This window comes from Balaenoptera ricei, chromosome 14 (genome assembly GCF_028023285.1).
Source record: "Balaenoptera ricei isolate mBalRic1 chromosome 14, mBalRic1.hap2, whole genome shotgun sequence".
Classification (NCBI taxonomy): Eukaryota; Metazoa; Chordata; class Mammalia; order Artiodactyla; family Balaenopteridae; genus Balaenoptera; species Balaenoptera ricei.
This window is the reverse complement of record NC_082652.1, coordinates 20,884,445-20,910,293: the sequence shown is the minus strand read 5'-3', so window position 1 is coordinate 20,910,293 and position 25,849 is coordinate 20,884,445. Positions and strand designations below refer to the sequence as shown.

Genomic DNA, 25,849 nt, shown 5'->3' with positions numbered 1-25,849 from the left:
GAATCCCGGGGACGGTTGCTGAGCGGACTTGGTATCCCGGTCGCGGCGCCTTCCGCCTGACCGCTCCTAGTCCATCTGTTGGATCCCGAACGACCTAAGCTGAGCCCGTGCCGGACGGGCGGGCCGGACTAAGAGGTGGGTGTGTGGACCTCCGGGCGGCAGCAGGACCCCCGACGGGTCCGAGGGTGGAACCCGGATAGGTGGACTCCCAGGGTTCTGGGACTCCTGAACCTGCGAGCCCCCACCCATCCACAGGGGCTCTAACCCATGCGATAAAGTTCTGAGACCTGGGGGAAGGACGCTCACGGACCTCCAGGAGGCTCTACGACCCCCAGGGGTGCTAGTCTGTGGGGGCAGAAACCCTGAGGAAGCTCCTACATTCCTCTGAGACCCCTCGGAATCTTCGGGGACCTCACACTGTGTGACGGGGAGCCATAGAACTGGAGTGGAGCAGCGGCGGGAATCCCTGAGGAGAAAGAGACTTCCCTGGGAGTCCTAGATTCTGCATTAGGGACCCCTGCCCCTCAGAAGACATGGGAGAACTCAGAGTGTCCACAGAACCCAAGTCTGGCGATTGCTAAGTGAAGGACCCCGGCAGAGGGCGGCTGGGAGGTTGCTACCTGTCCGAGCCTACAGGGATGGGAAAAGCAAGCAGCGACTTGAACAGGCAGAGTCCGAAGAACCCCAACTGTGTGGACTAGGACCTCCCCCAGACCCATTCACCGGATGGGATGACTCGACAAGTGACTGTTCTGGGGAGGGGGAAGGGATGACTGAGTGATGAATCAACAGAAGCGGGGGCAATCCAGGGGCCATTTCAGTCACCATACATTAACTAAGCACCTACGGTGTGTCATGCTGTGGGCCCTCAAATTCCAGAAAGACATTAGGGCTGCAGGGGGAAGGAAAGAGCTACACTGGGAGGCTGGGCCAGGATTTAGGGGGCCATTTTGATAGGCAGTGATAGAGCAAGAGGGAGTGTCCTGAGCCCCTGAGGGCACTTTGGAAGGGGACTTCAGAAGCTAGAGGTGGCCAAGATTAAATCCATTCCCTGCCCTCTGGGTCTTTGGGATCCTCCTTCCCCCATGACAATCCTCTGGTCCTCTCGAATCCTGTTTGCCTAAGTCCAGAAGCTGGACGGATCAGTTTCTGAAGGCTCTTCCAGCTGGGGAACTGAATTCTAAGTGTGTGAACTGGCAGGAGGAGTGGGGTGCCTGGACACCTGGCTTCATTAGGTCAGGGCAGTTGGCATCAGGGGGAGGGTGGGAAAGGGAGGAGTGGAGAGGGGTGTGTACAGAGGGTTGTCCTCAAGAATTAGAAGACAGAATGTTACCTCCAATGGCTTAAGTTACCTGGGGGAATGAGAGTGGCAAAGGCAGCAAGGACTTGGATATAGATTTAGCCCATAGCCAGAGGCTGAGCTTTTGGGGTGAGTGGGGGCTGGGCAGGCCCTGGGGATGGGTGGTTGGGGCAGGAAGCTGTGGAGTGTGGTGGGCACCCCCTGGTGGTGAGCACAGCTTGGGTGGGCCTTGCTGGGCCCTAGCTTCACAATCCAGGTCCCTACCCTCCCTGTTTGATGCTTAGATATGGCAAGGGCCCAGCTTAGGCCACACAGCAAGCTAGCAGTCCAGCTGGCTGGATGGAACCAGGGACTCCTACTCTTGGTTTGTTGAGTTTTCCAGCACACTACCCTAGGGCAGAGGGCACCTCCCAGCCAGGAGTCACATCACGTATAAGGATCAGACACCAATGGATAATCACGGGTTAGAGGGGGAAACTGAGGCACAAAGCCCAAGTGTCTGTGGTTTCTAGAGGCCCCAGAAGGCCTGATTCATGTCTGTCCCTTGCAGAATTCCCTGAGCTGGTGTCAGCTTCCAAAGGCACTGGGGAACTCACCAGGAGGGGACGGACGGAGCTAGGGGCCAGCAAGATGGCGGACGAAACATTAGCTGGGCTGGATGAGGGAGCCTTGCGGAAGCTGGTAAGTGGTTCCATTATCCCTACTATGAGGACAGACAAGACAGGCCACAGAGGCAGGGCCTGTCCAGGATACCTCTCAGCTGACAAGAGGAGGTGATGGGGGAGGGCGCAGGAGAAGGGCTCCGGGGAACAGGGCTAGGCCTGTTCCGCGTGGCCGATGCAGAGGCCCTGGTGGCATGTGCTTGTCCATGCTAGGTGCTGAGGCCTTGTTCCTCCCAGCCCCCCACTGCCACCACCTGTTTAAATAGTAACTGGTGAGGACTCACCCATGTGCAGTCACAGGTGTGGGGAGGCTGGATTTGCCTCTCTCAAGCAACAGCCTGGGCAGTACCCACCCCTGGAGGCTGGCCCAATGATAACAGTAGCAGCAATGATTAATAAGCCAGGGCACAGCAGGGAGCAGTCTGGGCGCTAAGCACACCATCTCACAGAATGGTTACAGTAGCTCCAAGAGCCAGGAGGACACTGTGGCTCAGAAAGGTGAAGTCACCTGCCCAAGGGCACCCAGCTCGGAAAAGGGTGTGCCAGGATCCAAACAAACCCCAAAAAGGCTCATGGGGGACCAAGAGACCTGGATAAGTCAAGTCCAGAAGAGCCCATAGAGACAGGGCTTGGGGACCCTTATGAACACTGTGACTTCTAATCTGTCATTTTTCCCAGTTTCTTTATCTGTAAAATAGGAGGTGGGGGGAATGTGTGTGAACATAATATCTAGGCCCTACAGTTGGCACGGGGATGGAATGAGGCGTAGGCCCAGATCCTGGCATGGAAGAAGGATGGGCCCACTCTATCCCCTTTCCCCAGCTTCTTCTTGAAGCCCGCCCTCCCCCCCAACACACATACCGTGCACAGAGAGGATGTGGGGCAATATAGCAGGGCAGGCATGTGCCCACCAGCAAGGGCAGGGCGCACTGGAACTGGAAGAGGGGCCAGAGCTCCAGCCCCCCCAGCCCCTGACCCTTGTCCAGGGGGTAAATTAAAGATTTACCTTCCCTGGGAGAAGGCAAATGACCCACCCCACCCCCATACCATTCCTCTGGAGGCAGGGGCTGGAGCCAGCTAGCTAGTGCCCAGCCACTGCCATCATCTACCCAAGGCACTCGGCCTCTGTGTCCTCGGACAGCACCTTAGACTTTGGGTGTCTGCCACTGCCACAGGCGCTGTGTGCAGCCTGAGGGAGATGGGTTTCCAAAGGGTCCCACCACGTCAGCTCGACCTCCCATCAGGAAGTCAGAATCCTAATGTGGTAGTGGAGAGAAAGCCAGGTCTTTGCTCATCCCCTTCTCTAGGGGTCCACTCTGAGGCTCAGGGTTCTCCAGCTGCCACCCCCCACCCCATGCGGGTTTGGGTGCTGGAAAAGGGTTTCAGAGAAGCCGGAGCATTGGCTGTAGTCCGCCCCCGCAACCCCGGCCCCCTCCCTGGGAAAGGACTAGCAAGACCCCGCCCCTCGTTCTCGGACCCCGGAGGTCTTTCCCATTTCGGGACCGGGGTCCTCCACCGCCGGGCGCCCGCCATTACTGCGCCCCAGCGCTGCCAACGGTCCCGCCCCGCGCGCCGGCCTCCTGGCAGGAACGGGGGCGTCCGGAGCCGGGCTCCTCCCCGCGGGGCCGGGCCTTATAAGGGAAAGCTGACCAGCGCCCCAGCGTCCGGCCGATTTGGGGACCCGGGGACCCGCTCCCAACCTCGGCTCCTGCACATTCCTGCGAACAGGGAGGGGGGCTGTGCGGGATGGGGACACCTGGGGACACGAGCACCACGTGCTCCTCCGCCACATATCGGGACGCCCTCCGCCTCGGTCCCGGGTTAGAGATCGGGCTCCGACACTCACTAGCTGGGTGACCTGCGGAAGCTGCTTAAGTCTGTGAACCTGGGTTTCCTCTCTGTAGCTGGGGATATTAAAGCAGGCGGAACCTGCGCGGTTTCCTGTCCTGCTGGCTCCGGGCTGGGCGCCTTGCACGGGGCTGCGTGGGAGAGGCGTGGGCGGTGCAGGCGGCTACGGTGGCGGGGCCCGCGGTCCTTCAGCGCCCCCTGGCTAGGCCACGCTTCACTGCCGGCCGGTCCCCCATCGGTCAACTGGAGGAGCTGGGACTGAGCGAATGCCTGGAAAGTCTCCTCCGTAGTGCTGGTGGGGAGACTGAGGCCCAGGAAGACGCCGGGGCCTGTCAGACGCCCCCAGCAGCGAGGGTACAAAGTACCCGGAGGCCCGGCCCCCCCGGGAAGAGGAAGCACCCTCTTTCCTCCCAGGAGAATTTCACTGGGCAGTTTCGGAAACCCCCCCATCTCCTTCCCTTTCCCCCAGTGGACAATGGCGCTTTGTACTTCCTTCCCTCCCAACAACAGCCCCCTCCACTCAGGATGGTGGGGCCTGAGAGGATGGGGAACGCAGGACACACATCAGGGACACTGTGGGCGGACCTTTGTCTCCAGGCCCAAAGGGAAGGGTCGTGCGGGAGGGTGACCAGAGGGATAAGGTTCTTCATTCCCCAACCCTGCCCCACCCACTCGGGGGATCAGACAGAGGCTCCCATTTTCCAGAGGGGGACACTGAGGCTCCCAGGGGTTGCAGAAGTGACCAAGTTCCCACATCAACTTTTTTCAGGAAGGAGAACCCCATCTCTGGAGCCCAGGGGGTTGGGAAGGGACACACAGGAGACAAAGGGCTAGTCACTGCATCTCTGAGACTCTTTACCCTCTGCACAGGAGGGGCTGGACCAGCTGTCCCCTCAGGCCCGGAATCTCCTAGTGTACCACGGAGGGCTCTGGGCCTGAGTCAAGGCCAGGACTGAGGGTGGGAAGGTGAGCCTTCTCCACCCCCACACAAGATAGGCCCCCTTAAGCCCCAGGGCATCTCTAGTCCAGGCTGGAAGGGTCCCCGATATAGTACAAGGATCTTCAAGGTACCCACCGTAGCAGACAGACCCCAGCCACAGAGATATCCTCAGCCCAGGGAAGGCCCCGGAGTCATGGAAACCTGGGTTCAAATCCTGGCTCAGGTCACTTGACCATAAGCAAATCACTTCCCCCTGAGCCTCAGTTTCCTCATCTGTCAAATGGGAATAATAAATTGCCTAGGGTTTCTGTGAAGTTAGGACAAGTAAGGTACTCAGCACAGGATCCGGCACATGGTTTCTCAGTAAATGTTACAGATGCCTCTGGGTATCTTGCCCTCACTTGCCCTCACTTCTCTCTCTCCCCTCCTGACTGGCTGGAACCAACCATACATAGCTCCACAAGGCGGGGGGGACCCCAAGTCACTGCCCCCATCCTCACCCACTACCCTAAAGGGAGGCCATTGTCCCGTCTGACAAATGAGATGTTAACCAAGACCAGGGATGTTAAGGATATGATCCTGACCACCCAGCCAGGACTGGATTGGGGCTGGAGCCAGCTGGGGGTCCTGGCTTGAGCCTTCCGGGGGCCCTCCCATATCTCCTCAGGAATGTGAAGACTGAAGGCTCCCTGGAGGGCTCTGTCACTTGTCTCTACCCTCTTCAGACTGGGACAAGTGAGCTCATGGCTAAGCTGGGCCAGCCCACACTCCCTGCTGAAACCTTTCCCCCTCCCACCAGGCTCCCCCGTGGAGCAGGAAGGAATGATGGGAGAGGAGGCTAAAAAGGAAGGGAGTAGAGGGTTCCTGGGCCTACCCCTGAATGATTTGGGGGTGGGGGCAGAGGAAATCACTTTGCCTATACTTGCTCCCACCTGGCGCACACCCACACTGGAGGCTTATTTCTGCCATTATCTTCCTGGGGGCCCTGGGCCTGTCCTCTCTCCCTTGAGCCACAGAGGCTCTGTAGGGGGTAGAGGAGTGAGGGGGGCAACAGGATTGGCTGACTGCCCAGAGAAGGTGCCCTTTCCTGGACCTGGTTAGACCAGCCACCCCCAATTTCCCAGGGAGTGACAGGCTAAGAAGCTGGTGGGAGCACCTGTCCCCCATGGACACCCTCTCTAGGGCCCTGGGTGGACCCTAGTGCAGCTGCCTTATCTGTCTGGGGTGTTGGCCCTCCCACTCTGAGCCCTGGCCCCTTTGCCCCTTCAGTGGTGGCTAGAGCAGGACCAGTGCAGGGAGAACAATAGCCCCCAGCCAGGCGGGGAGCTATGACTCCTGAGGGCCTGCCCCTGCCTCAGTTTCCCCATCTGTCCAATGTGGACAAGGCTGCCACCCATCAGCAGGGCTGTGGTACTTTGGGAGTCTCTCGTGCTCACAGCTGGATTCCAGCAGCCCAATCACCCTTCCCTCCCCAGGGACACTGTTAGGGGCCCATAGGATGGCCTGCCTCCTCCTGCCACAACTCTCTGGCTCTTGGGGGTTTGATGAAGGGCTCTGAGAGGCAGGAGTCGAGTCACAGGAATGAGCGCCTGACTTGGCACCTGGCACAGGTGGGTGGTTGCTGGCTGCCCACTCTGTGAATCTTAGTCCACGGTGGGCTGTCCAGAAGCCCTCGCTGCATGATCTGAGTCTCCCCCTGAGACCAAGTTTGGGTGGGCAGGCAGGCACATGACAGGCTTGGGGCAGAGGGAGTGGAGACAGACCACTCATTGTGCCCCAGGCCGAGCCGTGGGCGGCCAGTGCCCGCCCTCCCTCCCTGGCAGCCAAAATGACCTGCCCCTCACCACCCCTTGCCCTGCAGCTGGAGGTCACAGCAGATCTGGCAGAGCGGCGGCGCATCCGCTCAGCCATCCGGGAGCTGCAGCGGCAGGAGCTGGAGCGCGAGGAGGAGGCCCTGGCATCCAAGCGCTTCCGTGCCGAGCGGCAGGACAACAAGGAGAACTGGCTGCAGTGAGTGGCGAGGGGTTGGACATGCAGGTGGGGCTGAATGTGCCAGGGCTCAGCTCGTGTTGTACAGGCAGGCATGAGCCAGGTGTCTGCTGCCCATCTGGGTGTGCAAATGGCAGCACAGGCATGCATTTGGAGTACACAGGGATGTTGGTGGGCACGGACCACGTGCCGGTCATGGTGTCCTGGCCACGCCCATGTGATATTAGCGCTCAGGTCCATGGGCGTGCATGTGCCAGCGTGTAGCCAGAGGGTGTGCACAGCTACCTGCCCCTCTACCAAGGTTCCAGGTACCCTGTCCTGGCCTCCGCCCTCAGCCCACATCCTCCATGACCTGGCCCTGGCAATGGAGGTTATAGTCATGGTGTCCCTGTAGCTCTCAGCAGCGGGAGGCTGAGCAGCGGGCTGCTCTGGCACGGCTGGCAGGACGGCTGGAGTCCATGAGTGATGTGGAGGAGCTGACCACACTGGTGAGGCCTGGGCCAGGGCAGGGGATGGGGGCAGGGCAGGTGAAGACCTGCACTCCACACACCCGTGGCCCACCCCTCACCTACAGCTGCGAGGCGCTGCTGAGTACGAGGAACGCAAGCTGATCCGAGCTGCTATCCGCCGCGTACGGGCCCAGGAGATTGAGGGTACGTGCCCTGCCCTGGCCCCACCCCTGCCCTGCTGCATGCTGCCCCCAGCAACCCCCCCACCCTGACCCCCTGCCACTCACCTGACACTTTTCCCTTTCCCTCCAGCCGCCATATTGGCTGGAAGGTTGTGCAGCGGGCGTCCCAACAGTGGCTCAAGAGAGGACAGCAAGGGGCGGGCAGCACACAGGCTGAACCGGTGTGAGGTAAGGGGTGTGGGCAAGGTCCTGTGCCCATGGATGCCAACAGCACAGAGCGCCTGTGTGTCTTTGCTAGATGGGTACTTAACTGAGGGGTCCCCCAGCTTGTGTTTGGGGGACAGTGGGACTCTATGTCAGGCCTCTGCCCACTCTCCCAGGCAACTTCTGGTCACATGTCTCCACTCCAGAGTTTGTCTCTACCCAGGCCTCCCCCGCAAAGCCAGCTTGTCTACACTGCTCCCAGGTTCCTGACTGTCTCTCATTACCACCCTGTTGACCTCCCTGCTGGCCTCCCCGCTTCCACGCCTACCTTCTACCCCCACGCTGGCCATCCAAGCCTCCACTCAGCAGACAGAGGGATCTCCCTGAAATGAAAATCAGACCCTGGTACTTGCCCAGCTTAAACCATCCGAGGCTGCCCCTCCCCTTCCGGACAGTCCACATCCTTACCTTGGCTTATCAGGTCCTGCTGTCAGGGGCCAGTGTCAGCTCTGTTCTCCAGGGAGTGTGGGTGAGAGGTCGGGTCGTGCAGGTTCCCTAAGTGGCCAGCAGAGGCCGCTGGGTTCCTGGTCCTGGCAGGACTAGACTACCCACTAACCCCGTAATTAACCAGGCAGAGGCCAGGGGTCAGGGGCCTCCATGCCAGAAATCAATTAAGTCTGGGAGTCCCCAGCAGGTCTCCTGCTGTCCCCAACCCCTGCCATTAGGATCTGGTCATCTCTGAACTGCCCTTGACTAGGCAGTGCCAAGAGGTTGGGAAGTGGGGATCAAAGACCACCCATGGTGTGCCAGTGACCGTGCTTGTGCAGGTGTGCCTGCAGGAAACCATGTCCAGCCCCTCTGCTTTGCATGCCCTGCCCTGGGTGCCTGCCAGCCTGGAGAGCCTTGGCCACATCCTGTGGGTCTCCCACGGGTCTCCCGCAGGTGCCGAAGCCAGAGGAACAGGAGCAGCAGGCAGAGGTCCCAGAGCCAACCCCGACCCCCAGTGGCACCAGCTATGACGTGACCACAGTGACACTACTGCTTCGGGCCCCACCTGGGGGCACACCCAGCTCACCTGCCTCAGCCGACAGTTCACCCACCACTACCTCTCCTGAGCCTCCACTGGAGCCTGCCGAGGCCCCATGCCCTGCCACTGAGGCTCTGGGCAGCCCCGAGCCACCTCCCAGCCCGCCCAGGGCTGCCAGCCCTGAGCCCCAGGAGCCTCCAGCCACCCCCAGCACGGAGGGGCAGGTGGTCAACAAGGTGAGTCTAGATGAGGGGCAGGGATGCCAGGCGGGTGAGCTCCCCAGTCTGGGAGTCAGGCCCTGCCCATGCCGTGTCTCCCCTGCAGCTTCTGCGTGGCCCCACAGAGCCCCCTGCTGCCCACGGCCCTACCAAAGGTCCCTCCGACACAAAGAGAGCAGGTAGGGTTCCAGCAGAGATAGCTAGGGGCATCTGCCTCCCTGGGCCTCCCCTTCCCTGCCTGGAAAATGGGTTCTCATGCCTAGATGGCTCCAGTGCCCTCAGGTCCAGGCAGGCTCTGACACGCCTCCCACTGCTCCTGAGGTGTCCCCGCCCCCGCCCACTCCCCCACCCATGGCCAGAGGCCTCCCTGCAGCCTTGAAAGGCAACAGGCCTCAGGCACATTCTTTTCCCCAATAAGGGAGTGCGCCCATCTCCCAGCTGGAGCCGTGGGCAGTGCTGGCCAGGGGGGTGTCCACCATCCCCATCAGCAGGGAGAATCTGGGCACCCTTCCTCCAGCCCAAGCCTAGCCCCAGCCCCCAGGACTGTCCAAGTTATCCCGGGGTCGGGGAATGAGGGGCCTGTAAGAGAGACGCAGCTGAGTGGGGAGGCCAGGAGCTGTGGGAGGTGCAGGATGGGCTGGGGAGGCTGGGGAGGTTGAGGTGCAGGAAGGGGTTGGGAGGCTGAGGAGGTGTGGAAGAGAGGACTATGAGAGGTGGACCCCACCATCCACTCCTCTCTCTGCTCCCACATGGCCGCCACCGCCTTCCCATGCTGCCAGACCTAGCTGGCCCTCGCCCCTGCCAACGCTCCCTGTCTGTGCTGAGCCCCCGCCAGCCAGTCCAGAACCGAGGTACTGCCAGTTCCCACAACCCCGGGCTCTGGGCAGTCCCTGTCCCATCCAACCACTGACAGCCCTCCTGTCCCTTCTAGAGCCCACCCCCCTTGCCAGTGGACCTTCCCCGTTCCAGCGGGCTGGCTCCGTACGGGACCGTGTGCGCAAGTTCACATCCGATTCTCCTATGGCTGCTGGGCTCCAGGAAGGCCCACTCCGGGCAGCCCTAGGTCCCTCGACCCCTGCAAGGCTCCCAGGCTCCTCCCACATCAGCACCACCCCTGCCTCCTCCTCCAGTGGCCCCTCCTCACGGGGCCCCAGTGACACCTCCTCCCAGTTCAACAAGGATCAGCGAGGAACAGCCCGGCCCCTGGCCCAGCTTCAGAGCTGCTCCAGGGAGGAGGGCCCCAGGGGGCGGGGCTTGGCTGTCAGGCCCCTTGAAAACAGAGCAGGGGGGCCCATGGCCCGCTCAGAGGAGCCCAGTGCCCCGCTAGCCGTGGCCGTGGGCACTGCTGAGCCAGGGGCCAGTATGAAGACCACATTCACCATCGAGATCAAGGATGGCCGGGGCCAGGCCTCCACGGGCCGGGTGCTGCTGCCCACAGGCAACCAGAGGGCAGGTAGGCCTCCCCACTGCCTCCCCACTGCTGGGGATGACTGCCTGCAGCCACCCAGCTCTGCACATAGGACAGGTGCTGTGGTCAGGGCTCAGGGTGTCTCCAAAGGGTGCACTGGGAGCGACGGGCGCCATCAACCTGGACTGGCATTACCCTCACCCCACCTGATCCTGACCATAGTCCTTCTCCCTATCCAGAACTGACGCTGGGGCTGCGGGCGCCCCCCACCCTCCTTAGCACCAGCAGTGGGGGCAAGAGCACCATCACCCATATCAGCAGCCCTGGGAACCTGGCTCGGCTGGGCAGTGTCACTCACGTCACCAGCTTCAGCCATGCCTCCCCTGGTAGCCGAGGAGGCTGCAGCATTAAGGTGAGCCCTTCCTCACCCCACCAGCCTCACCATCAGACACCTCATGTAGACTGTTTCAGGGTGCAGGGCTCTCAGGGCTCCTCTGCTCTGCTCTTCCCCTACTGCACACACGGGAAACTGAGGCCCACAGAGAGAAGGTGACCACAGTCCACAGCCAGTTGGTGGCAGAGCTAGGGCCAGACCCTCGCCTATCAGCCACTAGACATGTCAGAAGCTCACTCTGTACTGGCCTTAAGCTTCCCACATAATGATCTCTGGTCCTTACTCCAGAATTGGTCGGTTCATTCCTCGTGAACAGATGGGAAAACTGAGGCTCAGAGAAGGGTAATAAGGGCTTGCCCCCTCTTCCTGTAGCAGCCCCAGTGGCCCTGCTCCCAGCCTATACTGAACCTCAGCCCCAAGGTGCAGAGCCTCTCATCTGCTCATCCAAGATCAGCCCGGCCCGTTAGGAGATTGGAGATTAGTGATTACCATCTGCGTCAACATCTCGGGGTTGGGGGGGGGCTCAGCAGAAGCACTGAGGGGGGACAGGCAAGGGGGTGCCAGTCAGGTGAGGCAGCAGCCTAGCAGGTGCCACGGGAACTGAATCTGCCGCACCCTTCCATTATTCATTCTGGAGCCCGGGATCAGCTGGCTGGGAGCTCAGCCTGGGAAGGGATCCGCAGTGGGCCGCCCAGCTGCCCAGGTAATGGCCTCTGTGCTGTTCCAGGGGCTGAATGGGACTTTGAGGTGAAAGGGCTAGAGCCAGCTTTGGGCTTTCTCAAGGGTGACAGGGAGAGGGTGGGGGCAGGAAAGCACCCTTCCGCTCACAGAGCAGGACCTAACTGCTCTCTGCCAAGGGAGTGAGGAGAGGGTGGCTGAGGCCCTTGGGGTGGATGGGAGGTGCCACAGGGAGTGCCGGGTATGACCACCTACTTGCCTCAGTTTCTCCAACCAGAACCAAGGGGAGGCAGATCGTGTGCCTGTAATGCACTTGCTCAGAGTCTGTGGTTGGATCTGAGCACCAGAGGCACGCAGAGGACATTTATCTCAGGGACAAGGCACTTGCTACTGCAGATTGCTTGAAGTCCCGCCTCTCTGTGCCTCCATTGCCCCCATCGGTTCAAGGCTTTCTAAAACAGCATGGCATGACGACAGAGGACGCAGGCTCTGGAGTCTGGCAGATTGGGTCCTCACGGCTAATGCACATGGTGGCCCAGACAGGCCCATGCCTTGCTCCCTGCCTCAGTTTCCCCACCTATGGGGCATGGGGCCCCAGCCTTGGCAATCCTTCAGAACCTGTGCAGACTTGCTGTACTGCCAGTCTGTGATTTCTGCAGGGCCAGGGCCAGGCCTGGCGGTCCGCCTGCTTGGGCAGGCCACCCCTCCCCCACTGCCCCCTCCAGAGGGAGCCCAGAATAGGTTTCTATTTGGGCTACAGCCCCAGCTGGCAGGTGGCGGGCTGGGAGGCCAGCAGGGGCGGGGCAGGCCCACTGCCCTTGCCTTCGCCCTCAGGCCAGCTGCAAAGACTGACTCTGCCAGACAGAAGCAGCAGTCCCTACCACTGCCCCCTTCGTCACCCCACCGTAGAGCTCCCACCATCACCATGCCGGGGGTACCGGGGCCCATGTCTGAGCTGGCCGCAGCCCTCGAGGAGAGATTGGGCCGGGCGTTGGAGGAGCTGCAGGCAGTGGCGGAGGCAGGCCGGGCGGCAGTGACCCAGGCAGCCGAGGCAGCTGCCTCGGCTGTGGAGCCGGTGGCCAGGGCAGCTGAAGAGCTGCGGGCGGAGACAGCAGCGCTGAGCCAGCGGCTGGATGCGCTGGGCAGGCAGGTGGAGGTGCTGAGCCTGCGGCTGGGGGTCCTGCTTGTGCCTGACCTTGAGCCCGAGCTGGAGCCCAGTGAGCTGCTCCTGGCTGCTGCCGACCCTGAGGCCCTCTTCCAGGCGGCCGAGGATGCTGGGACCCCTGTGGCCCACCCGCCTGCCTTCAGCACCCGCCGCCGCTCCTCTGCAAGCCCTGCCCACAGCAGCAGTCTCGTAAGTCCTTACGGGCTGCAGGGAGGCGGGTGGTTTTGAGCCAGGCTCTGCCTCTGCTCAGTGACCCTAGGTGGCCTACCACCTTCTCTGAGCCTCAGTTTACCTATCTGTACAGGGGACTGGGGCACTAGCGCTCCAAGACTGAGGCGAGATGGTGCCAGGCTCCTGGCCCTGAGGCACACGTGGCGGCTGCCCTGGCAGCCCCTGGCCGGGGCCCAGCCTCCAGCCCCACCCCCACTCCCTGCCCCTGCCAGGCCGAGCCTCCCTGAAGCAGCTGCCACCTCGGCTCTCCTTACCCTTACAGCAAATAGAGAGGCCCTGCCAGGAGGGAAGGGGCTCTGATAGTTGGGCTGGGGGCTTGTCTGCAAGGGGCTGGGAAGATGCCCTGGGAGGGGTGGGGGGCTAGGTTGGGGTTGGAGGCCCCTTAGTGGGTGATTCATGCTAGGGGGTGTGGGGAGCAGGGGCGAGCTTCTGAGAGGACTTGGCTCTGGGCAGCCCCGGTCAGACACCTGGTCAGGAGCCTATGGGCCCTGGTCCAGCTCCCTTGGTGTGTTGAGGGCGGGCATGTGCTGCCTGGGCACTGGCCCAGGAGGACCCAGGCTTTGGGAACAGGCAGGACAGAGAACAGCCTGCCTGGGAGGGGACTGGGAATGAAGCCGCAGAAGGAACTCAGATTCAGGAGTTAGGCTAGCTTCAGCTCAGATCCCAGTCTGCATCACACTTATAGAAGGACTGTGGGCAAGTCATGCAGCTACCCTGAGCCTCAGTTTTCCCTTCTGTTAAATAGGGACAGTAAAATACCTAGTGTTCATACAGTGCTCACCACTGAATGGAAATCACCATTATTGTCTCCCTTAATTGTATTAAGACAGTTGTGGGTACATGGGAAGCCCTACAACAAGGCTCTCAGTGCCTCTTCTGTGAGCCTGACATCAACATGGTCATCCTTGGGCAGGCAGTCCAGCTGGCTAGTGGTATTTCAAAGGCTGTGCCAGAAGCCCCAGGGCCTGGCCCCCTGTCCTTTGGGGCATGGTTGGTTTCATTTACACCCCTGCTTAAAGTCCATGCCCTCTCCCCACCACACAGATGGAGCCAGAACCAGCAGAGCCCCCCTCTGCAGCAGTGGAGGTGGCCAATGGCGCTGAGCAGACACGCGTGGACAAAGCACCAGAGAGGCGGAGCCCTCTGAGCGCCGAGGAGCTGATGGCCATTGAGGATGAGAGTGTCCTGGACAAGATGGTATGGCCAGATCTGGTGGACTGGGGGTTGGCAGGGGCCGGGGCCAGCAGGCACCAGATGGACAATGACAGGGACTCTGTCTGCAGCTGGATCAGACTACGGACTTTGAGGAGCGGAAGCTCATCCGGGCTGCGCTACGTGAGCTCCGACAAAGGAAGAGAGGTAGAGAGCCCGATGCCCTGCCTCTAGATCCAGCTGCTCCCCTCACTGGGGTCCATTCGTGGACACTCCGGCTCAGTAACGCCCTCCCCAGCTTCTTCTCTAGACTCAGCGTCTCCTTTTCTAGACCCAGGTCTTCCCTTGCCTCCTTCCCCCAGATCCAGCTGCTCCGTTCCCTAGCTGCTTCTCTCCCGCTTCCTAGACCCAGAACCAGCTTCTCTTCTCCTTCCTAGACCCAGTTACTCTCTCCCCCAGCTACTCCTCCTTGCTTCTCCAACTTCTGTCAAGTTCTGTCTCCTTCCCTGAATCCAGATACTCCTTCTCCCAGCTGCTTCTCTCTCCTCAAGGTCCACTGATGACCACCTTAGCCTCTGCTTCCTCCCTGCTTCCCCTTCCCTGAACACAGCTACTTCCTCCCCGGACCCAGCTATTCCTTCTTCCAGAGTCTAGATTCATTTGCTTCTCCAGATACTCTCAATTACTCCCACTCTGGATCTAGCTGCTTCCTGCAGGGCCCATGGATGGCCACCCAGCCTCTATGCCCACCCACCTGCTTCTTCTTTAGGCCCAGTTACCCCCTTTGTCAGCTTCTCTCCCAACTACCCTTTCCCTGGATCGAACTGCTTCTCAGATACCTACAATCACTCAGTCCGTGGATTTAGATATTTCTTCCTCTAGCTGCTCTTCTCCCTGCTAAGACCTATTTGAAGGCCCGCTCAGCTACTGCCCTGACTCAGCTTCTCCTTCCCTGGCCTCTGCTGCTTCCTCCCTAGATGGAGATACTCCCTCTGGACTCAGCTACTCATTCCCACAGAAACTCCCTTCTTGGATCCAAATACTCTCCCTTTGAGTTCAACTATTCCATGTCCCCTTGTTTCTGAGTGCACCACACCCCGCCATTCCCTCCCAAGTTATAGCTACCCCCTCACCCCCAGCTACTCCTAGAGAGGGCCGTTGTCCCCTGTGTCTTCAGTATTGCTAACAAGTTGCCCTCCACCCCATCTGTGTGCCCCGTGTGCCCGTGCATATGTGCTTTGTGGGCGATGGTGGCCTTCTGGGCATGCGTGGGGCATTCCCCGCCCAGACCAGCGGGACAAGGAACGGGAACGGCGGCTGCAAGAGACACGGGCCCGGCCAGGGGAGGGCCGTGGCAACACGGCCACCAAGACCACCACGCGACACAGCCAACAGACAGCCGACGGCTCAGCTGTCAGCACTGTCACCAAGACCGAGCGGCTCGTCCACTCCAGTAAGGGGCCGAGCAGGGCTCAGGGCTCAGGGTGGGAACATGTCTACCTTGCTGGGCCCTGTGCCCCTCACACCCTTCCTCTCATCCCTGCCCCCGCAGATGATGGCAGACGGACGGCCCGCACCACCACGGTGGAGTCGAGTTTTGTGAGGCACTCAGAGAGTAAGGCCGCCCGGCGTCTTCTCATGCCTGCCTGCCAGCCCACCTTCCTCAAACTCTCTCTTCGAACTTCCATCTGTGTGTCTCTCTGTCCAGCCATCACTTTCTCTTCTCTGCCTGTGGCTGCCTCCATCCCTCTACCAGCCTCCTGCCCCATCTCCCACATCCAGCCCAGGACCTCACCCTGCTCCCCTTCCCCTTTCTTGCAGATGGTGGTGGCAGCACCATGATGCAAACTAAGACCTTTTCCTCTTCATCATCCAAGAAGATGGGCAGGTGAGCACAGGTACCCACTCCCAGACCACGGAGGAGTGTCTCAGGGGACCTCACTGCACACCCATTCTACAAGAGGGGGCACAGCCAGGGAGGGGCAGACTGGGAGTCAAACCACTCCTGCTTGCCTTGCCATCTCACCTAATTCTCAACCGCACCATGGGGGAGGCCAGAGATTTGCTCGGGGTCTTCGAGAAGCCTCCCCACCACACTGAGCTGCTGGTGGCACTGCCACTTCCCAGTGTCTGCAGACCACGTCGCATGTCACAGAGCATCTTTACATCTTAGCCCCATGAAGGTGGGATACACCCTATGTTATAGAGCATTTTGGGGCAGGTAGGATCAGAATTCAGGCTGGGAACCAGAGGGGTCCAGGAACTCTGAGTCAGAGACTTATGTTCAAGTCCTTGCGCTGCCCCCCATGCTCTCTGAAATCTAAGGCCAAAGGCCTCTGTTTCCTCATCTTCAGTGGAAGTGGTAAGAGTCCCTCCATACTCTTGTAAGTTTAAAATGACACATAGAAAAGGCTCAATAGACACGAGCTATTATTATTATTACCATTACTGTTATCACAGTGGTTGTCATTATTAGTTGATAGGGCCCAGAATCTAAGCTCACCTGTAACCTGATGATACAATGAGCCTTCGCAGAAAACTCCCCATGGTCCAAGTCTGTTGAAAAGAGCTTGGCTCCCATTTTCTTGTCGTTTGAGCCTCAGTCTACTCTTCTGTAAAATGGGTGTGATGAGAGCACCTCCCTTGCTGGCCGGCGTTGCCGGTGGTGAAGATACCGCAAGAGTGTAGGGTCTGGAGTGTGACAAGACCCCTCCCTTGACTCGTGGAGATCGAGGCTCAGGAGCGGCCCTCCTCGGCCCTAACAGTGGCATACCCACCCCTCAGTATCTTCGACCGAGAGGATGAGGCCAGCCCGCGGCCCGGCAGCCTAGCGGCGCTGGAGAAACGCCAAGCAGAGAAGAAGAAAGAGCTGATGAAGGCGCAGAGCCTGCCCAAGACCTCGGCCTCCCAGGCGCGCAAGGCCATGATTGAGAAGCTGGAGAAGGAAGGCGCCGCGTGGTGAGCAGCAGTGGGCGGTGCGGGGCCTAATGACCTCACGGGGCGGGGTCTGGACTGTGGTGGGCGGGGCCAGAGACGAGAAGGGAGCGGCTGGAGCTGTGGGGGGCGGGGCCTGAAGGTAAAGAAGGCGGGGCTGGGACCTACTCGGTGGGCCGATGGAAGAGGCGACCCTTGTAACCCGGCTCCCGACACCGCCCCCGCAGCAGCTCTGGCGGACCCCGCGCAGCTGTGCAGCGCTCCACCAGCTTCGGTGTCCCCAGTGCCAACAGCATCAAGCAGATGTTGCTGGACTGGTGCCGAGCCAAGACGCGTGGCTACGAGGTGAGCTTTGTGAGACCAGGTGGCCAGGCGAGGGCCTCCTCACCCTCACAAGGCCCCAACTGCAGCTGTACCCTTCACAGCCACCATGTCTGGCAGGGAAGATGGGAATTCCTCTTCTGGGATGAAACAGGCTCAAAGAGGACACATAACATGCCCTAGATTCCAGGATAAGTGATTAAGTGGCAGGGCCTGACAGCCCTTGGATGGTGGGCACGGTTCAGGGCCAGACCCCACCCTTAGAGTCCCCTCCTCATTGCTCTGTCGGAGGCACTGGGTAAATTTCTGTACATAAGGGAAGGAGTGATGAGGGCATGGCCATGGCCTTAGCTGGGTGGTGCTGGGCCTCTTGGTCACTCTTTCCCCCTAAGCAGCAGACATGGGAGTTAACAAGCTGAGTTGGAGGAGGCTACCTACTGTGCAACCTTGAGCAAGCTACAGGGCCTCGCTGAGCTCAGTTGCCCTAGATCTGGATTACCAAAACACTGGAGGGTGAGGACTTCCCCAGTGGTCCAGTGGTTAAGACTCCACACTTCCACTGCAGGGGGCATGGGTTTGATCCCTGATTGGGGAAGTTCTGCATGCATGCTGCATAGTGTGGTTAAAAAACAAAACAAAACAAAAAACAAAAAACAAAAACAAACAAACAAAAAACAAAACAAAACAAACAAAACACTGGAAGGTGGAGGACATAGGGGAGCTGACCGGTCTTCCCACTACCCATAGCATGTGGACATCCAGAACTTCTCCTCGAGTTGGAGTGACGGGATGGCCTTCTGTGCCCTGGTGCACAACTTCTTCCCTGAGGCCTTCGATTATGGGCAGCTCAGCCCACAGAACCGGCGCCAGAACTTCGAGGTGGCCTTCTCATCTGCCGAGTAAGTGTGGGTCCCAGCCCTGCTGGTGTCAGCTGGGCATCTGGGGCTGGGCATCTGGGCCGGGCCCAGCTGCCCCGAGGCCCCCTGGAGCTGGTCAGCTGCACTGTCATTCAGCAGCTGAGACCCCCTTCCCCAGAAAGCCCCCGTCCTCTTCCACCCCACCCACCTGTTGCTGAGCGTGCCAGGTGCCTGCCGGAACGAAGGAGCCAGAGGCCCGCCTACCAGCCCGGGCCAAGGCCCATCAGGTGGCCCTGTCCATATCCCCTCCATCCTCCCTCTGTCCCCTTCTCCCTCTATCTCTCCCTTTCTCTGTCCTGCTCTCCTCCCACTATCACCAGAGCTTCCTGCTCCCACGGGATCCCGGCTGGAGATTCCAAAAGGAGGATCCTGGCCCGGGCACCGTGCCCGCCCAGCCTATATAGGTGTTGCCAGAGGCTTATATAGGACATCAGCAAGCCCTCCACTTTGGAATCGTTGCCCCATCTGCTCACCTCACCCTCAGCACCCTCCTCCATTTGTCTTTCTCTATCTTTCTCTTTCTGGTTTTCCCCCGGATTTCTCCCTTTCTCCTCCCTCCACCTCCTCTCACGCCTCCCTCACCTCCCTCCCTGGGGCACAGCCCTCCTCTCCAACCTCAGCGCCAACGCCATCGCCCCCACCCCTTGTTCCCTCCCGCTTGCCCCGAGAGTTCTCTGCACCTGTGACTGATCTGGCCCCCCACCCCTGTCTGCATTGCACACCATTAGTGATGGGTAGTGAGCGGCACGTCCACAATGGGGAGGGGGCATGCGGGGGGCTGACAGACTGCAGCACTGAGAACGTAACTGAACTCATGTCTCTGTGTGTGTATGTGTGTGTCTCTCTGTTCTCCTCCCCTCTCTCTTCTCTGCCTCTTCCCCTGCTGCCCCACTCGGGCCCCGCCCCCCTGCCCCTTCCCGGCCCCCTACCCTCCCCAGGACCCATGCGGACTGCCCGCAGCTCCTGGACACAGAGGACATGGTGCGGCTTCGAGAGCCTGACTGGAAGTGCGTGTACACGTACATCCAGGAGTTCTACCGCTGTCTGGTCCAGAAGGGGCTGGTAAAAACCAAAAAGTCCTAACCCCTGCTGGGGTCCCACGGTGAGGAATGCCGCCTTGCTCCCCTGTCCCATTACGCTGCCCCGCCGGAATCTGCTCAGTGGGGCACAAAGAAAAGCTGGGGAAATGGCAGGAGTGGGGGTGGGGAAGCAGGGGGACCCTGAGAAGAGCTAGAAGGAGCCAGGCATGGCCTTAACTTCTGTTCAGGACCTCACAGTCAAGACTATTCTCCTCAATGGGCAGTGATGAGCCAGGTGGGCAGGACGGAGATGGAGGAAGCCCAGGAGGCCATGGGATCCCCGGGGAGATACCCGACCCAGCTGGCAGGTCCAGGACAGCTCTCAAAAAAGTGCAAACTAAGCTGGCATCTGAATGACAAGTTCAGGCTAAAAGAGGGAGAGGGAGTTCCAGGCAGAGGGATCAGCCAGTGCACAGGGGTGGGGTCGAGGGAGGTGGAGGGCATGGCACACCCAGGAAGGGAAGGAAGTTTATTTAGTCTGGATGTGAGGGGGAGGAAGGGGTCACAGTCAGGGGTCTGAACTTCCTTCTGAGGACAAGAGTCATAAAAGGTTTGCGAACAGAGAAGGGATGTATGTGGTCTGGTAGCATTGAAGAACAATCCTTGAGTGAGGCCTGGATGAGGGATGGGGAGGGAGGGGACGGACTAGACAGCTAGAGAAGCTTAAGCAGAGGGATGGGCTTTTTGATGGACCCATTGGGGAGGGAGAAGGAGGGTCAGGGAAGCCTCCCAGGCCTCCAGTTTGTGCACTGGGAAGTTGGGGGTGCCATGCTCCAAGCTGAGGAGCTCAGGAGCGAGGCCAGTTTAACAGGAAGTTATTTCTGGTGGGGGTCCTGGATCCCCAAGCCAGCTGTGGCATTTCCTGTCTGGTCATCTCACCTCAGGGCCACAGTAGAGAATTCAGATCCTGAGCTAACTGCCCATTACAGACCAGGAGCTCAGAGGAGAGAGGTGGGCTCAGAGTGTGCCAGGGGTTGTTAGGTCAGAGCTAGGGCCAAAAACTGGAACTCCAGACTCCCCACCTTGTGGCTGTTTTCCTTGCCCCATCACTTTTCCCACCCATTTTGTAGGGAGAAGAAAAGACGAAGGCCCAGAGGGTGAAAGGGGATTGCCTAAAGTAATGTGAATCAGGGACAGAGCTAGCAGTGCACTCAGATGCCCCTTGGGGCCTGGAGCCATTGTGGGGGGCCGCCCACTCGTGCACACATATACTCAAAGAAGCTGTCCAGGTGAGGGAAAGATGGGCATGGTGCTGTCTCCAGGTCATATATGGACTTAGGAGCTGCTGCCCAGCAGGCCAGCCTGGAGGGAGAGGGGCCCAGTCCGGCCCTGTTCCAGTTGGAAAGTGTGACTCAGCCATGCTGTTGCTCGAATTGCCTGGTGTTTGGCCTGTCACTGGGGCAGCTGGAGCCCTGAGCCGTGAGCCCCGGTGTAAACAATGGCTTTATAAGGTCTCCAGGGAAGACACCAGAGATGGGAGGGAGCTCCACTTTGGGAGAGGCCAGGATCCCTGGGGAGATAGCCACAGCTGGAAGAAGCTGCAGAGAGAGGCCGCCTCTTCACCATAGTACAGCTGAAACAAGCTGGGGCAGAGACGACCTCAAGGGCACATAGCACGTCAACAAGAGAGTCAGAAACCTCTCACTCATCCTAGGTGCTTCCAAGGACTCAAATGAAGCAAAGAATGACTATTCTATTGTGGAAAAATGGGGAAACTGAGTCACAGGGCAGGGTTTTCTCTAGCTTCCACAGCTGGCCAGGAGTAGATCCTTGACAGAAACAGGTCTCCTGCTTCCCAGGTTTCTTCCCCAAAGGAGTCCTGGTGAGCTGAGAGTAGGCCCCAGCCCTTACATTGTTTGACCTTGAAGGTCTGACCTTGAAGGCACAAGATGGAAGGTAGTCCTGGGCCCTTGGGTGTCTTGGGAACAGGAGCAATTCCTGCCCTCATGCCTTCCCTGCCAAAGGAAACTCAACAACATTGACAGTGCTAACTATATGCCAGGCATGGCACATAGGAGGGAGCAAGTCCTGCCCCTGAATGTGATGTAGTTGGTCCAGTTTGTACTGATTGGGACACTCATCTGCTTCCCCTGCTCTACCCAAGCGGGTAATAAGGGTTAAAGAACTGTCTCTCAGACATACACACACACCTCCCTGGCCACCATCTCACACAGCAGGGATGTCCCTTGAGGCAGATGGGGGTTCTCAGACTGCTCTACAGGAGGTACCAAGCCAGGGAGCTGGCAGATAATCCTGGGCCCAGAGGGTCACTGGAGTGGGTCCTGGGTGCAGGGAAAGATTTGAGGCCCCTTGGATACAACAGCCCAACTGAGAGGCTTGTGCCAGCTGGAGTGTGCCATTGTGGGTGAGAAGGAGGCGGCCCTCCAGAGAGAAGTGGGCGGGGTCTGGAGTGAGGACCTCCCCAGGGCTAGGGGTTGAGACCCCAACCCTGCGCTGGGTCTGCTGCGCCTGGGCGCTGGGATGGGGCAGGGACCTCCTCCTTCACCTCCACATGCCTTGGCCTTGCTCCCCACAGAGGTGCCTCCAGGCTTGGGTGGGTGGGGCCTGGGGCTTCTGCCTTCCTAGAAGGCTTTCCCCTCATTCAGTCGATCAGGAGTCGAGTTTATGGAAGACCAGCGGGCTGCGGCGTTGTAAAGACCTCTGGGTAGAGGGTCGCCGCAAGAGTCGGGGCCGGCACTGACAACCACACCCGTGCCTCCCTCCCCGCAGGATGCTGGTGGACTGCGTACCCCTCGTGGAGGTGGAGGACATGATGATCATGGGCAAGAAGCCCGACCCCAAGTGCGTTTTCACCTACGTGCAGTCGCTCTACAACCACCTGCGGCGCCACGAGCTGCGCCTGCACGGCAAGAATGTCTAGCTTCCCCGCCGCCCGCAAGGCCGCAGCGGCAAGCTGCCCCCACCATCCAGGCACCGTCCCCTCCCTGTGCGCCTGCCCACCGCTGCCCTGTCTGTCGCGACACCTTCCCACGCATACACACGCAGCGTTTTGATAAATTATTGGTTTTCAACGACCCTGATTCCTCTCTGCTTCCCTTGGGGGGGCTGAATGGAGGGCAGCTGGGCAAGGTGTGCCCACGTCCCCACTCTGGCAGCCAGGCAGCTGGGGATGCAGGGTCTCCCATGGGTATTCGGGGAGCTCTTATTCCTCACCCGCCCGCAGCAAAGAAGGAGTCGAGTCTCACTGAAGGCGGAAGGGGATTTAGTGGAGCTGGGGAGGGAAGAAAGAGGGTTAGGAGGGACCCCCCCCAACTCCATCCCTGCTGGCTCGGGGACTGGGCGTCGGCCCTCAGCGAGGGTGGTGCTCCCGGGCCGCTGAGCGCTTCATTCTGTCCCCAGGGCTCAGGCAGGGTGGTGCCGCCTCCCCAGACCTACAGGTCAGCGCGGTCAGGAGCGCCTTCGGCGGGCCTAGCGGGCGCCCGCAGGTACTCTGGGGGCACAGGCTCGTCGAGCGACGCCTTGCGGTAGAAGCCGAGCTCCTGCACCAGCGCGTTGATCTCCTCGCGGGTCATGTCGCTGAGTGGGATTCGCTGAAGCAGAAGAGGGGCGGGGTCAGCGCGCCGGGCCCCGCCTCTCGCCCCGCCTCCCCCCTGTCCACCTCCCCGGGCCTCACCTCCAGTTCCTCAAAGCGCTGGCCCAGTAGCACGAGCTCCGGGTCGGCCCCCGGGAGGTGTTTCATTACCAGGTTGTGGCTGGAGATGGTGTTAAGGTGGGTAGTGGTGGGCGGAGGCAGGTGGGGTCTCCCGGGGACTTGTCGATGTGAACACTACCTCGTCTGCCCAAGCAGGGCAGGGATACCCATTTACACGTGAGGAAATTAGGGTTCGAAGAAGTAAGGGGGCCTCCTCTCTGTGCTGGTGTCTGTGACAGTCATCACTAGTCAACTTCTCTTGCCAATCCAAGACCGCCTCAGAATTCGCTGGGCAGCCACTATCAATCAATCCCACTTGTCAGTTGAAGACCATTTGTCGTCCCTATCTGTGAAGTTAAGTGGAAGGAGATTCTCTTAGATACCTTCTCCTTTCTCCCTCCCCCAGAACAGAAGGAGGATACTAGAGTGGGATGTCCTGGGTGACGAAGGCCTTCACCTGGGGAGGAACCAGAGCATCAGACCCCAACCATCTCCAGGTACCAACAGGAAACTGAAGCCCAGTGAGGTCACACAGCAAGTCAGGTGCAGGCTCCTGACTCCCAGCGCAGGGAACCTCCCCCACCCGGTCATTGGGATCATGTTGCCCACCCCCAAAGAGGCTCAGGGAGGACCGAACTGGGGATCCCTTCCTTCAAACTCACCTCCTTCAGGCGATTAAGCTGTCATCCCCCACATGTCTGGAGGGGAACAAAATGGCATAGGTCAGGAGTCACACATCTACCCTCACCCTCATTCCCCAGCTGGGCATTGGATCGAGCTGTGAATTACTCCCTGGAACAGCAGTTCTTAAGTTGTGGAAATGGAGGCCCCTTGTGGGTAGAAGGAGGAATTCTGTACAGATGGGGAAGCCGAGGCCCACCCACACCAGAGGAAAAGAGGAGCAAGACCAGAAACCCAAAGGGTACTTACCAGCCTTGGGGCTCTTGCCTGCACAACTTACTGACTGTTGAGCCACGCCCAATGCCCAAGAGAAATGATCACCCTACCCCCTCAGGCCATAGAGACCTGGACCTGGTCTTTGGTCCCTAGAACCTCAGGGTGGAGGCAGACCAGAAGGAAACAGCTCAGAACTTCCCTGAGAGGCCCTATTAGAGACACCTACCACCTACCATCTGGTCCCTACCTCATCCGGTGCAGAGATGGCTCTCCCTGCCACCTGCAGCCTAGCCCTACAGACCATCTGGTTGCTTCCCCAACAAAGGAGGCTGGGAGGGCCCCTCCCTGTACTCCCTGAAGGGGAGTCCAGACCCCAGGATTACCCATTCTAGTCCTCCCTCCTCCCCGCCCCCGCCCACCCCCCAACTTTTTTCAGGCAGAAAACTAAGGCCCAGAGAGGGTCTGTGATGATCCAAGTCACACAGGGACTTTGGTGGGGCATTTCATGGCAGGGGAGGGTGGGGGGATTGCTGCGGAGTAAGAGTTGGTAAGGCAGTTCCCAGCCCCCTTCCCCAGGTGGCAGGGAGGCTCCCAGAAATTCTTCTGTCCCCCAGGCAAAGGGAGTGAGACCAACCGGAACTGGGGTGGGGAGGAATTCCAGGAAAAAGAGAAGTGATGGGGGGATGGGAGGTTGGGCTCCAGAGGACAGATTTGGGAAAGTCATAGGCCGGAAGAAGTTAGGGGACAGGCCCAATGTGTCTGGGGCCCGATGTCCGGCCGGATGGGGAACTGGGGAGGGGTTCAGATTTCCAGGCCTCAAGATCAGTTGTCTCGGGCTTCCACGGTGGGTGCTGGGGCGTTCTGGGGCTGGGGAGTGGGAGGGACAGTCCTGGTGCCGAGGGGGACATGGGGGTCGGGAGGGTCCTGGGTCAGAACGGGCAGTGATTCCAAAGCCAAGGGGCTACGGGGTTAGGGGTCGGTGGTCCCTAGCCTGGGGGCCACCGCACTCACCTCTACCCGGCCTCGGGCCAGGCCGTGTAGACGGTTCCAGTCAGGCCGGAAGGTGGTGGTGGCGGCCGCGACTGCCGCGAGGAGCAGCAGCAGGGGCGGCGAAAGCAGCGGGAGGCGCATTAAAACCCGGCCGAAGATGATCCGCAAGCTAGAGGTGAACCGTCCGGCCACTGCGCCACGTCTGGGCCCGCGAGCTGGCCAGGTCCCTGCTCAAGGTCCCACCCCGCTAGGGACCACGCCCCCAGCTCTCGGTCTCCGCCCAGGGCTTGCGTGGGGGCCGCCCGCGCTCTCCCGGCGGGGTTTGGGCTCCTCTCCGGCCCTCAGCCCTTTACTTTCCCAGCCCCGAGAGTGTCCACCCTCCCTCTGCTGACCGAGAGCATGGACGCTCCGACAGGATGCGGCCAGGCAGTGCCCCCTCATGCCGGCAGGGGGCGCGGGCGGGATGCGGACGGACACGCGAGTTTCTGGGTCAGACACCCGATTTGAAGATGGGGAAACTGAGGCCTAGGGAATCCTTTTTTTGTGTTTTTTATTTCTCTGGATGAAATTCCAATCTGGATTTCAATTTCCTGAGCACACGTGTGGCGATGGGAATATTTAGTCGGGGCTGGGAGGATAAAAGGGTTAATACACATTAGAAAGCTCTTTAGAACGGTACCTGGCACAGTACCTCAGAAAGGCCCCATGAACTCCGTTTTACAAGTTAGGTAACAGACTTAGAAAGGTAAAACAATTAAGTTGTGGATCTGGGATTTGAACCCAGAACATGCCTGTGTTCATCTCACCAAGACAAAGATGACTAGATCAGGATGCTACTTCCCCTCTTCAAGCCTAAGACAGACACAGCACATTGATTACAATGCTCTTTCCCACCAAATCTAGCCTGGGACTCAGAATCCTCCTCAACATCAAACCAAGGCTGCATTATGACCAGTTTTGCCTTCCTGGGCCCCTTCCTTTATTAAAAAAACATATATTAAAAATTGGATTTTACAACTGCTTTGGTTTAAAAAAATGAATGTAATCCAGGCTGGATTCATGATTATTTATTCATTTTTTTCTTTCGATTTTAAAAGAAGTTAAAATTAAAATATTTTTGTGGACCCCTAAAAGTATAATGGGCCCTAGACACTGAACCTAATGGAAAAGTCAGTTCTGCCCTTTGTTCATACACTGCTACCTCCCATTCAC

At 59.6% G+C, this 25,849-nt stretch overlaps 2 protein-coding genes across 8 annotated transcripts; one reads left to right on the top strand and one right to left on the bottom strand.

Annotated features, from left to right (window-relative positions):
• The first annotated feature begins 12 nt into the window (after positions 1–12).
• SMTN (smoothelin) lies at positions 13–22,133 on the top strand. Of its 7 annotated transcripts, XM_059895142.1 has the most exons (21): positions 13–135; positions 1,851–1,981; positions 6,612–6,760; positions 7,134–7,227; positions 7,314–7,392; positions 7,501–7,598; positions 8,517–8,837; positions 8,926–8,998; positions 9,599–9,670; positions 9,751–10,272; positions 10,467–10,639; positions 13,740–13,892; positions 13,979–14,054; positions 15,136–15,300; positions 15,400–15,462; positions 15,669–15,735; positions 16,632–16,805; positions 17,009–17,126; positions 17,850–18,001; positions 18,958–19,121; positions 21,829–21,918. In XM_059895142.1, exons 2-20 carry the CDS (start codon positions 1,931–1,933, stop codon positions 19,100–19,102), a joined length of 2,745 nt encoding a protein of 914 aa, XP_059751125.1. In that variant the 5' UTR covers positions 13–135; positions 1,851–1,930; the 3' UTR covers positions 19,103–19,121; positions 21,829–21,918. The 7 variants fall into 7 exon arrangements, with proteins under 7 accessions (XP_059751125.1, XP_059751124.1, XP_059751122.1 ...); XM_059895141.1 differs by lacking the exon at positions 18,958–19,121 and having other exon boundaries at positions 17,012–17,126; positions 21,829–22,133; XM_059895139.1 differs by lacking the exon at positions 18,958–19,121 and having other exon boundaries at positions 21,829–22,133.
• Positions 22,134–22,304: 171 nt separating this feature from the next.
• Positions 22,305–25,031, bottom strand: SELENOM (selenoprotein M). The gene is made up of 5 exons (XM_059895163.1): positions 24,659–25,031; positions 23,413–23,448; positions 23,173–23,207; positions 22,733–22,811; positions 22,305–22,649 (listed from the first exon to the last, which is right to left on the bottom strand). The coding sequence occupies exons 1-5, from the start codon at positions 24,776–24,778 to the stop codon at positions 22,491–22,493; spliced, it is 429 nt and encodes a 142-aa protein (XP_059751146.1). The 5' UTR covers positions 24,779–25,031; the 3' UTR covers positions 22,305–22,490.
• Positions 25,032–25,849: the final 818 nt, after the last annotated feature.

Excerpts from the sequence above, each read along its gene's own strand:
- SMTN (XM_059895146.1), top strand. The coding sequence starts at position 1,931 with ATGGCGGACGAAACATTAGCTGGGCTGGATGAGGGAGCCTTGCGGAAG. Across the intron at positions 10,273-10,466 it reads CACAGGCAACCAGAGGGCAG|AACTGACGCTGGGGCTGCGG; the intron begins GTAGGCCTCCCC and ends CTCCCTATCCAG. Across the intron at positions 15,463-15,668 it reads TTTTGTGAGGCACTCAGAGA|ATGGTGGTGGCAGCACCATG; the intron begins GTAAGGCCGCCC and ends CCTTTCTTGCAG.